General features: G+C 31.3%; 1 protein-coding gene across 1 annotated transcript; it reads right to left on the bottom strand.

The window, feature by feature from the left end:
* Window positions 1-5,313: 5,313 nt before the first annotated feature.
* LOC129885239 (uncharacterized) lies at window positions 5,314-11,287 on the bottom strand. Its single transcript, XM_055959442.1, has 4 exons — window positions 10,314-11,287; window positions 9,624-9,761; window positions 6,098-6,337; window positions 5,314-5,734 (listed from the first exon to the last, which is right to left on the bottom strand). Exons 1-4 carry the CDS (start codon window positions 11,172-11,174, stop codon window positions 5,621-5,623), a joined length of 1,353 nt encoding a protein of 450 aa, XP_055815417.1. The 5' UTR covers window positions 11,175-11,287; the 3' UTR covers window positions 5,314-5,620.
* Window positions 11,288-13,494: the final 2,207 nt, after the last annotated feature.

Below are 13,494 nucleotides of genomic sequence, written 5' to 3'. Positions count from 1 at the left end.
ATTTTCAACCTATATATATATATATATATATATATATATATATATATATATATATATATATATATATATATCCCTCTTATTATACTTCTAGCACAAATTTACCCTTAATTTTAATAAAGAAAAATTGTCGAGCCCGAAATCATATGAATTTTAAATATTCAATTCCATTAAGAATCCACCCTTTAACCCATTTTACATGCCACAAAATGATGAGTTAACAACACTTCTGGTTGATTGCAACTCAAGACTTCAATAGTTAGTTGTATCTCTCAATATAAATCTATATACACATATAAAGAAGGATCATAGGCAAGGTGATGCGCCACCTCTCCATGACCTTCATCATATTTAGCTTTTTTTTCATTTCTTTGGCGTTTTATTTTTATTTCTTTCAATTATTTTATTTTATAAAATCATCTCCTTAATACATAGATTCTACTCTCAACTAATATTAGTAATGTCCATAACTCTTAACTCTCCTATTCATAATCCTCAAATAATTTAATATACAAATTGATGACTCCTTAAAATCACACTTATAAAAATCTATTTTGAGACTTATATGATGATTATTTTATTTTTATTTTTTCTTATGCTTCATCTTTTGTCTTTTTTGTTGGTCATTGTTTTGTCTTTTTTTATTTGATTTTGCAGGAGAGATCTATAATAAAGATTATTATACATTCTCGCATAGTTTAATTTTATGAGGTAAAATAATTTGATATGTCTAATATATTTATTATTTTTGGATTCCTGATGGTACGAATCATGAATTTTTTAAAAGAAAATTATTTGATTTTTTCTCTTTGCTTCTTTTTGTAGCTTGTAGAGATATGTTTTCTATTTCTACTTCTTTTGTAGTTTCTAATGATTTTGATTATTTTTGCTTTTTGTTTCTATTTGTAGTTTTTGGACAATTGTATTATGTTATGTTGATAACAGGGTCCTTATTTCAGTTTTAACTAATAATTAGACATTTTTTTTATTTGATTAGTTAAATTCATTTTTATGTTTTTTGTTATTGTTGTTGTAAGGTTAACTTATTGTGTTTTTAGGCTTGGAATTTTTTTTAAAATAAAAACAAAAAAGGATGTCAACATATATACATGCATGTATGCTACTCGAGAAAGTATGTATATATAATTTGTAGCTGTGTGGATCAACTTTTAATAATTATAATGATAGAACATGAGAATGTAAAGTTAATTGTGCCAATATATATATACATACTTTTATTATTGCTAGAAGCTCTCAAGTTTTTGAGATTTTCAGAGATCACTACTACAATCTATTGGGTTTGAATTCGAAATGTAAAAGTATCTGATTAAGATAAAAATAATTAAGTAAAGTTGTTTTTCTCTCTCAATTTACTTTTTTTTTTACCAACGTAGGAATTATCTAGATAAATAAAAACGTGATGTGACACATCTCTTTGGCCAAGAATTCTATTTATCCTTTTTCTCATTTTTTTGACAATTTTTCCTATTTATTTATTTATTTATTTCTTATTATTATATAAAAATGAATATGTCAATTACTACTTCTTCATTTATTCATATTACTTTCATGACTTTTAATGATCATAACTCCTAAATTATACTAATAGTCATGTTCATGATGTCATTCAATATTCCATATTGTCCTATAAATAAAGGCATTATAAAATTTTGTTATAAAAATATGATCAAATTTACATGTATAGTAAAGTAAGGGATCAAATAAGGGGTATTTCAAGAAACATAACAAAATACAAATTATGAGAATATGGTCATTTGATCCTATAGTAAAAAATGTGTTGTAGAGAATTTAAATCAAAACAATTTCTTTATCTCTTATTTATTGAGAAAAACTTCAAAATTCATTATTTAATTCGCTTAATAACAAATTATGTTAAAAGTGTTAAAAGAAAGGACATATATATATATATATATATATATATATATATATATATATATATATATATATATATATATATATATATATATATAAATTCCAACAACACAAATGGAGTGTGAATAAGAATAACAAAGAATCAGATCTTTCTTTTTTCTTTCTACCATAAAAAGTGTGAATGTATGATTAATGTATATTTAATTTATTATTATTAAAACACACAACGTTTCTTTTATTTTTTTTCCACATCAAAGAAAGAGTTATCTCTTGGAGAGTTATTGCTCCAATTTATTTTTAATAACTACCATGATAACATTGAAATAATAGGAATAATTATATTAATGTTGTCAAATTTTTATCATCCTATATATATATATACCAGAGCTTGTTTTGAAAGAGAGTGAATTCAATATTTAAAAGTACTGAAAAATAGATATTACGCACATATATATATACTAGTCATAAGAGAATGTACTAGCACGGGCCCAATATATGTTATTTTTTTCTCTCGATTTATGTGATATTGAAAATATTTTTTTTCATGTTTTTAAAATTGATAATTATTATGATTTATACACTTTATATCATTTGATTTAATACATATTATTTATTTTGTTCCATTTTTGTCACATCAAAATTTTATTTTTTTAAAAAATATTTTAGATTATTAATTATTGTGGTTTACAGTACCTTTTATATATATTTCAAATAATGTATGTTACTCTCTTTTTCTCAATTTATGTGGTACTGATAAAATTTCAAGACCCATTTAGATTTTGTCTATGTCTTTTAAATTTTTAAGTTGGTAATTATTGTGAGTTATTATGTCTTTTACATCATTTCAAATAATATATGTTACTTCCTCCGTCCCAATTTAAGTTGTTAATTATTGTGATTTATTGTACTTTTTACATAAAATTTTGAAATTGCTAATCAGTGTAATTTATAATACTTTGCATTTAATTTTTTAATATATAACATATTCCAAAAGAGTAAAAAAGAAATTAAAATAAAAAATACAAAAATAAATATAAGTAGACACGTCAATGACCAGCTGCCTGCTTCAGCTGGAAGCTGCTCAAGCAAGAAATATGACCAGAAACTGCTGAGTTATTCTCTTATATATATATATATATATATATATATATATATATATATTTTACATCTCATTTTATGTTATGTGTTTAATTTTTTTATTTTCTATTGTAAAAGTATAACCTCAACGGTAATGTTTCACTATCTCAACTTAATTATCTCTTCTCGCAATGCTCTATATGCGACAGAAATATGCATTAAATGAGTGATACGAGTATCGAATATCGAAATAAATAATTTTAAAAAAAATCTCTCTAACTTTTGAATTTCGTGCATAATATATATATATATATATATATTATTACTATATAGAAGTGTGAAGAAGCACACAACTGGCAGTCAACATATGTGCTTCAGCTATGTGCTTCCCTCACACATGAGCAGCTTGGCTTGATGGTTCAAGCCTGATGTTATATGTCAAGGGTTCTTGGTTTGAAACCATATAACAAAATAATTTAATTCCTCATTTTTTTAGGTCCAATAGATGAATGAGGGGCATTTTTGTACCATTTTCAATAGTTCGAGGGTATTTTAAACTCTTTTCCGTTTTACATATTTACTTATTTCCCCCCTCCATTTATATTTAGTATTTTTTTCATTTCAATTTATTTGTCTTCTATATTTTTACATAATTAATTATTTGAAAATGGTAAAATGTACGCAGATTCACTTAGAATTGATAAGAGAGAAGAAAATATCAAATGATTGTCTATTTTAATCACCATGCCATCATTTCATGATAGAGAGAGAAAAATTGGATGTGTTCAAAGATATTAACGGTGCAAATCAAGTGATCTTCACCCTACTATTTTAGATTATTGAAATAACCCTTTGATATATAATTCAAGTCAGACCTTACCGATATATCAAATATGCACCAAATTAGAACCTCCTATAATTAAGTATAAGGTAAAAGATGAACAAGTATAATCTTAGAGCTGCTTGAATTAGATTATTGAAATAACCCTTTGATATATAATTCAAGTCAGACCTTACTGATATACCAAATATGCACCAAATTAGAACCTCCTATAATTAAGTATAAGGTAAAAGATGAACAAGTATAATCTTAGAGCTGCTTGAATTAGGCTACTTCATACTAGGCAAAATTAAACATGCCAGATGAACATAAAATTCACTTGTTGATTGTATTTAGGTTATCACATTATTTTTACTATTTTCTTAGTAGTTGTTTTGAGACTGAACGAGCAACATATATTATCTGAAATTATGTAAAAAAATACTATAAATCAAAATAATTAATAACTCAAATATTTAAAATAATAAAAAAAATTATTTGACTTTCAAAATTCTATTTGTGAGTAACATATATTGGGTGAAGGAAAGCAGGTCAAAGCCCGCCAAGGAGTCAAAGGCAGTTCGACAAAGGCAAGCAACACGACTAGAAGCTACTGAGTTATTCTATTATATATATATATATATATGTGGAAAAAAATTTCCAAATTTTGGTACCTTTTTCTACATTTCTTTGTCACTCGGATAATCTTCATAAGATTAGAGTAGGTAAGTATCACATCAAGTCATTAAATAATATCATGACTTATCTTTTACATTTCATTTTACGTTATGTGTTTAATTTTTTTATTTTCTATTGTAAGTATAATCTCAATGGTAATGTTTCACTATCTCAACTTCCTCTTCTTGCAATGTTCTATATGTGACAAAAATATGCATTAAATGAGTGCGATATGAGTATCGAATATAAAAAAAAATCTCTCTAACTTTTGAATTTCGTTCATAACTATGTCGGTACAAGCATCGAATATCGAAAAAAATATATATTTATATTTATTTCTTTTTATTATGGAGTCATTTATACAAAAAATAATTTATGATCCAGTAGATTTAATGTTGTTGGTTGAACCAAGAATATTGCTATAAGAATCATTGAATTTAGTATGAGACTATGATAACTAGATTGTCAATTAACTAAAAACTTTTCATGTTAACCTTTGTATTTTTGTTTTTTCATCAACAATTTTAAATTGAAAATGCATGTAAATTTTTTTTAGCAATTTTTCTGAATAGGTAATATCAGAATCATAATTAATTTGTATCTCTCTTTTATTACATTATTTTTTAGAATATTTATCAAGTAGCGTCATTAATTAATAAAAATATATCCTCTGTTCTTATAACCACGCGAAGCGCAGCTAAATACAGTAGTTCAAATGTAAATCTACACTTAGCACTAATGATATTTGCACGGAATGTATAGCACTAATGACATTTGCACGGAATATATAGCACTAATGACATTTGCACGGAATATATAGCACTCATGACATTTGCATGGAATATATATTGGAAGAAAAGACACAGCTTGATATTTAGTCGTTTTGATAAATGCACAATTCTTCTATTTCCTCCGTCTCTTTTCATTCATTCATTTCCAAGCCAGGCTAAGCTTTGACATTTCGTTTGCCTGCCCAATGTTTTTCTCGTCATTGCTTAACTATTACATAGCACTGTTCTTCAATGATCATGAAATATACATGTTGTTTATTCATACAGCAGAAAGCTGTTGGAGACACTTCCAACAGCTCTGCGGCCTTCACTGATACAATACTACAAGACAAAATGAGCTCAAGGTTTCTTCAATACAACTTGCTCACAATTCCTCTCTCGAAGCATCATCTCTTTGATGCTGAATATAAGATGCATATGTTTTGATTATTGACTCATAAACATCAATACCTTTCAAATACTCATCCTTGTTCAAAAACTGCAGCAAAAGAGAATGCATATTAACCATAGGCCAAAGTCAGGATTTCCACCAAATAAAACAAAACTATTTAAACAAGTGAACACAATTTTCAAGTCCAATCAAATTTACATCATTTCTGCGGTCATGCAAGAATTCAGCCTCCTCTAAATGTTTGCTAATATGCACCAAAGAGTTGATCTGGTAAACAGCAACCATAGCCGTTGCATTACATTCTGCATCCTTTCTTTTGGATTTCTCAAATTATTCTTTTGATTTTCTCATATTAAGAGTATATTTAATAGGTTCGGAAAACTCCGTGTGAGTGTGTATGCAGATACAAAACAATGTGCCACCAAATAAGTAATATTAAGTAATGCTCACCTCGTTGTGGCCGTGAAGAAGAATGGGAGTGTTTGCCATCGGAGAAAATCCTATTGCTGGCAGGCCTCGCTCCCGAAAATAGCGTGCATCTGTTGATGCAGGAAATATTTCTGGTTTTCCAAGTCTGGCATTAGCTTTGATGATAGCTTCTTCAAACAGTGCCCACCAAATATTGGAACTGTCAACAGCTGTAACAGCTGGCCTTCCAAACTTGTCATTCACATTCACCTTTTGCTTGAACTGTCCAAGAGCAAGGGCATTGTCCAGTCTCTTAAATTAACATACTGCACTTCTAAATATTGTTCAAATAGACTGCTCTATCAAGTAGTATAACTAAAGATGACTTGGGAAACTATTATTATCCACCTACAGAATTCAAAAGGTTGGGATGGTTGAGGACGTGGATTCATGGTAGCAAGGTATTTGCCATCCATCTACAATTTTTGGAAGAGGCAGTGATGGTATGGTCCTTTCACATTAGCTAGCTTAAGAGTTTCAGACAAAAGGTCCCTCAAATGATAACACGTGTTTAAACTCAAGACAACAAAACAACAAAACAACAAAAGCTAAGTCATGTTACTCAGATACTCTCCCTAAAAGCCAGGCTATTCAAAGGTCCCAGCAGGATATTGCATTTCTCAGACACTCAGATAACTATTTCCACACTTTTGGAGGGTCTATTTGACCAACCTCTCTAGTAAGATTGAGCTCATTAATTTGTCTTCTGAAAAAAATTGATGTAGCAAATTTTCTTATCATTTTTTTTAAAAACATAGTGCAACGATTCTTCTTCACCTCTCCAAAAGCAAACAGGAAAATCAACTCAGGTGATTTATCCTTTTTACTAGCCTTTTAAGGAATCCTGTTGTCTAACAAATAAGAATTAGTTCATTAATAATAGGAACACGACAGCATAATATCGTAAACTTGTAGGAGATATATTAAAGGAAGCAATCAGTCTCTGACCTCAAGATAACTTAATATTTGACCAAATTTCCATTTATAATTTTGAGTCTAATTTTTTTTAGTTCCTTCAGAAGATGATTAAAACTGCTGCCATTAAGAGGCACATAATCTTTACCTATTTAACAGCCTCCTGGATTGAAGAGGTTGGGGGAAATGAAATCTCAAATAGTATGTAAACGAGGAAAGTGATTTCATTTATGAATTTCCTCAGCATGCACATCAATCATATGCTGCACATCCAGATATATTTAGAGCATTGTCGTGCTCTTTCAAAAACTGTCTGTCTATGCTTGCAAGGATATCCTTTAAATGAGACATCCATGTGTAACTAGCATTTCACATCATACAGTTCAAGCGTAGCAGGCCTTGAAGTAGTAATGTATTCATGCACATACTAAAGTAGAAAGATACAACATATGAATGAATGAATACGCTGAAGGACACAAGTTGTAGTCATCAGAAAGGTAATGAAGGAAGTTGATGGAACATAATAGTTAATAATGACATGGACATAATGACAAATCCCACAATGGATCATTCAGGTTTGGTCTTGAAGAAGCAAAAACTACTACAACTACGTCTCAATCCCAAACTAGTTGGGGCCAAAGAAACAAATACTAAGATATTGATCTTGGGCGTATTTATATATCCAAATGCCATTTATTACCCATATTATAGCTTAGTTCAAGAATAAATTCTATTGTAGTCTCATGTTTTGTAGTAATTTCGTCCATCAAACATATGTGATTAGCTTGTGTGTAGGATGGAATTGCTTATGAATTGAGCTTAATTTGGAGACAGTTAATCTTGAAAATGGAATGCATTGGAGTTGAAGCTAAAGCTAATGGATAAATGAAAAATGATGAAAACTCAAAGAAAATAGAAGTTGAAGCCAAAAAATGCACTGCACAGTGAACCAAGTCCGTGTCACGGACTTGGACAGTGTTTTTTGACTTTTCAAGCAGCAAGGTCCGCGATAAGTCCGTGTCACAGACCTGGGACCGGTGTTTTTGCACTCCTTTTCTACTATAAATAAGGACACTTACGGGATATTTCAATAGACCTACTTTGGAGGGGACTTCTTGGACACCTTGAAGGCACTTTTTAGGGTTCTTTCTTTGCTCTTTTCATTACTTTAATTCTTGTATGAATTCTTCAATCCATACAATATTATTCAAATCATTAGCGGCTAGAAACCTCGTTTCTTGGGTTGAGGCTACGAAACAAGATTGTATAACATTGTTTGAGTTGGTTATTGTTGTTTATCATTATTGGTTGTTTTAATGTTCTTGCTCTTACTAATTTAATGCTTAGCTACCATTAAAGTAAATCTATAAACCTTTTGTGAACTCGGGAGTCGGAACCTTTGGTTAGAACGAAGGAATGAAGGATATAAGGAAGGAGTTCTTTTTTTCTATTAGAATTAGAGAGAGATTTGCGCCTAGGATAGTTGCTTCTTTTGGTTCAATATGGAAGATAACTTAATGCACCGGAATTGGATGGCCGATCCCCGCTCAACGATGTATTTAGCGTCCAATTTTGGTAGAAGGTTAAAGCTCGGGAGACCATAACCATATTATCAACCCCGTGAATCAACAACTAGGATAGGTAGCTTAACCAACAAAGAACTTAGTGTTATACATGATGTGAAGTATACCTTGACCCCAAATTCCCCTCTCATTGTTGATAACCCAAGTACTTGCGTCCTCTCTCAATTTACTTTACATTAGATGTTACAACACATAAACTTTCTTTAGTTACGATCGCAAATGATTCATCTTAGTAGTTTAACTTGAGTTAGTTATTTGCTAAACAATCTTGTCCCTGAGGGTTTGACATCCGACTTCTAAAAAGAGTCACTATATTACTTGTACGACCGCGTGCACTTGTGTGTGCGTTTTGACGCAACAAATATTGAAGTTAGATAATCATTACATATGTGTTTAGTAAGACAAGAACTTCTCCGGGGAATGAAAACAATTAAATTTTGTTCAAAGCAGTTGGACCTGCCAAATCTTCTATTATTCACTTCGGAATACTTCCCTTACCTGATTAAAGGACCTAGAAACTGAAAGGACTTCTCTGGGGCATGAAAGCAACTAAATTTGTTCAAATCAGCTGGACCTGCCAAACCCTACATTATTCACTTGAGAATACTTTCCTTACCTGACACAAGACAAGGCTGATTAAAGGGCCTAAAAAGGGAAAGGATGAGAACAAGCTGAGAATGAAGAAACTCTCGGAGTTCTAGATTAGACTTTTCTACTTTCATAAACTAATCGTAACAGCTTGGAAGACAGACTCAATCAAAGATTCAGTAAATTGCTGGTCAATAGGCTACTATGCTAACACTTCATCTCAAAATGGAAGGGGAAAAGGAAGGCATGAGACAATTTCCCTTAGCGTATCCGCCCCTTCTCCTCACCAAAAGAAAAGAGAACAGTTAAATGTAAATTGTTCTAGGCCGTTTTCTCTTAGGCAAAGGACTGAGGTATAGCAAACAGGATTACAGGTTGTTTATCTCTAAAAGAAGAAGCGAGGATTGTTATATTCCTAATACCTCAAAAGTCGTGTTACGCGAAGAAGGTGCCCATTCATCAGCTATTCGCCTCTCCAAGGATGCCTGATCTGCAGTTGGTGGTACTCTGATGTCAAATCCTGCTTGGGCTTCAGATGGCTGCAGGTTCATGACAAAACCCTGCCACAGAAATAAAGAAGTTCATACCTTAAACTTATCTCAGTTCTGATTCACAAGTGTAGGAAAAACGGGCCACTGTTTGACAAGAAAATGTTGTTAGGTAAAACACCTTAAATCTGCTACGGATCACTTCAAATATTCGTTAGACTAAACCTCGGAAATGCATATCAAGACAAACTGCTTAATAAAAAAACCAAATGTCATATGAGTTAACTTTATCTCCATTCACTTAACTACATTAATAATTCTGTTACTTAATAAACAACATTTAAGTTTTTTTTTATCAGGTACATTTAAGCTCATTTATAAGAAACAATTAAACTCTTATCTCAGTACTTTCCAGAATTGTAAACACCATCAAATAGTGTTTAAGGTTACTAGTCAGCATTTGATGGCATTGAATGAATAAGCTCACTCAAAGACTCCTCAAATTCCTCAAGAAGAGGAATGGCACACAAAGTGCTACAATATCACGAAGTGAAGTGCAGTATTCAAACATTCTTGCAACACCAGTGCAGTAATGGTCAGAATCAAACAGCTAGACTGACTTACAGAGGGTGAAGGGGTGCCAGCTTTCAAGAAGACCATATTAACGGAAATGACTTCGCCTTCAGCTTTCTGTCCGGCTTTAACTAGATCAAACTGCGCTGCCCTGAATCTCCTTATAGTTTCAATGCTTTTAAGAAGATTCTCCATGGCAGTATTATCGTAGAGCTTAGCCCCATGTCCAGGAGCACCTACAGCCTTAACGACCAGCCACCAGGGGGACTTCTCTCCATAGAATGCACGATAGTTGTCAGTGGGAGAGGGCAAGCCCTCGTCAAGTACAATTCCAACATTCATCTTGGCAAAGACATCTGAGTCAACAAACTTTCCGGCACCATCATTTCCACCGATCTCCTCGTCGGGGACGAAGGAGAGGTAGAGGGTGCGCAGGGGGCTGAAGCCCGAAGCTTTAAGTTTGCGAATGGCCTCGAGGTACTGCAAGCCGACACACTTCATATCCTGAGAACCCCGGGCGAAGATGTTGCCGGTAGTGGAATCTAAGTGGGCAGAGAAAGGTGGGTGAGTCCACTTGTGATGCTCGGAAGGGACAACATCGGTATGTGAGTTGAGGAGGATGGAAGAGAGGGTGGGGTCGTTGCCTGGCCATTTGAGGAGAATCAGAGGTTTGCCCTTGACGAACTCCAGGGTCTGGGACTCGAGGGATAGTAACTTTGCCTGGGAGGTTATAAATTGGGCGGCTTCATAGTAGTTGGGGTGTGGTTGGGCTGTATTGATCTGAAGGTACTGCTGGAATCTTGATAGGATTGTAGACGGATCTTCCGCGGCAGTCGTAGCTGTGAGTATGAGGGTCACCAACAACAGATACAGATGATGATAAGAGTCGTGCTTGCCGCTGCAAAAACTCATCACTGCTTCACTTCAAGGATTAAACCATGAAAGATGAGTGAAAAACAAAAAACCTTGTATTTCTTTTCTATTATATAGAAATATGAAGAGCGAGACGATCAAGGGGCGAATAGGTAATTTTAACTAACAAATTCTCTAATACTTTTAGAATTATAGGTTTTTAGTTTTTCACACTACAAACGCAAGATTTCAACTTAATATATGCACAAACACTCAAATATAATTCTAGACTAGAAGTTCTCTCTTTCTTCTTTCTTCTTTCTCCTTTGTTATGAAATTGGGTATATTTACTTCTAATTGTTGGTACCTATAGGTCATCTCTAAAGCTTTCAAGATGATGAAACTCAATTGTTGAAAGAAATTTAAAGATAAATGACAGATTTCATCATCAATAATTTAAAATAAACTTAAATTACAATAATTGAAAATCATAAAAAAGAAAATTTTATTTATGAAAAGTACATGACAGTTGACAACAAACACTATGTTACAATTATTACACTGAATGCAAGCATATGAAAAAAAATAGCAGGCATGTTAAGAAAAAAATTAAGCATTATCAATAGCTTCAAAATCTATTTTTATCGCGATAAGATTTCAAATTGAGGACCACATACATTTATTAATTGGCACACGACAACTTGAAAATATTGGTGTTGTTCAGAAATTGAATCAACGACGAGCGAAAAAATTATAGGCCACCAAAAATTAACTGTCCGTTAGAAAGACAAATTAGATTCAATTGAATATAATAATGGTAATGATATGAAATCATTGAGCCAACAAGCATTATTGTTAAGTTCAAAATATATTTTTGAGCAAATGATACTAGACTTGAAAAAAAATATGAAATTCATATGAAAAAGACCAAATCAGTTATTCACAACCACTGATAAAGGATTCCTCAAAAAGTTAAGGATTAGCAATCATTGTTAGAAATCGTATTTGGTCTTATACATACGCGAGGAAGGTAATCAAAAAAGAAAAAAATGGATTCTTTTTTCTTTAATCACGTAGGAGCCGTGTCAGATGAAAATCTCATACACGATTTTGAATGAGAGAAAGAAGTGAGGAGTCTTCTTTATATGAAAATACATATATTAGTATGATAATCGAGGCTTAGTTGAAACAAACTATTTCTAGAAGTTGGTTGTGTATATTAGATGCTATTTTGATATTTGTAATACAAATTATGTATCATTATATTTTATTTGAATAAATTTAAGGTTTTTAGTCTTGAATTATATTTATTACAACAACAACAACAATCCAGTGAAATTTCACAACGTGGAGTCTGGGGAGGGTAAAGTGTACACAGACCTGACTCCTACTAAGGTAGGACAACTGTTTTCAAAAGACCATCGGCTCAGTAAAATCATAAAAAAAAGTCAGATAAGGATAAGAAATTTAAAGCGATATGACAAATCAAATAACGAAAGCAACCCAGTTGAATTATATTTATTATTGTCTTATATTTAATACAAGTCTTTTTTTAATATTTCAAGTCTTTTTATTCACTATAAAATTTAATTAATTTTTTTTTAACAAACTATAATTTTCACAACTTTAATAAATAGTTTATTACTTAGTTAAACTACTTCACATTTCAAATTGAATTTTTTTGGTCTAACTTAACTAAAGAAACAAAGAAATTTAATCAGTTATTTAAAATTATAATTTATAATTTTAAATTTGTTATGAAACTATATAATACAATAAAAAGGGAAAAATAGGGATAAGAGATAAGATTTCTAAAGGATTAGAGACTGAGGGATTACTCAATGAGAGAAACTCCTTATTGGGGAAAACTATATTGAGCTCTAACCATGAATCCTAATTTTTCTCTAAAAGTATCTAATAACAGATATTCACTATAACATAAATATGTCTATAGCACTCTTTTTGAATGTTTATTTGAAAAATTATGTGTCTCATTAAAATCTTACTAGAAAAAACTTGTTAAAAAAGTTTCATTGAAGAAAAAAGAGTATCCATATCTAGTAGTATGCATCCTGCATGCCTCATTAAAAACATTACAAGAAAAAACTATTGGTATAAGCCTTTTGAGGTTGAAAAATTACATCGTGTATTAACTCTTCCTAATGAGAATATCAATCGAAATATTTGAATCTTCGCATCTCAAACTTATACACCATCTTATAAAAAATTGTAGGTGGTAGAGACTTAGTAAATAAATCAGTCACATTATCACCCGAATGAATCTATTGCACGTTGATGTCATCATCAATACTCCCTTCGTTCTATCTCTTTTTATGAATCATCCATTTAGTTGTGCTTGCATGCTGAATTATTATCATAT

This window comes from Solanum dulcamara, chromosome 4 (assembly GCF_947179165.1).
Source record: "Solanum dulcamara chromosome 4, daSolDulc1.2, whole genome shotgun sequence".
Classification (NCBI taxonomy): domain Eukaryota; kingdom Viridiplantae; phylum Streptophyta; class Magnoliopsida; order Solanales; family Solanaceae; genus Solanum; species Solanum dulcamara.
Note: the sequence above shows the minus strand (reverse complement) of the source record. Positions and strands in the feature narration are given on the sequence as shown.

Bases quoted from the DNA above. Each gene is read 5' to 3' on its own strand.
- LOC129885239 (XM_055959442.1), bottom strand. From the start codon at position 11,174: ATGAGTTTTTGCAGCGGCAAGCACGACTCTTATCATCATCTGTATCTG. The intron at 9,762-10,313 runs GTAAGTCAGTCT...TTTCTGTGGCAG, and splicing joins CTGGCACCCCTTCACCCTCT to GGTTTTGTCATGAACCTGCA. The intron at 6,338-9,623 runs GTATTAGGAATA...GCTCTTGGACAG, and splicing joins CGCGTAACACGACTTTTGAG to TTCAAGCAAAAGGTGAATGT.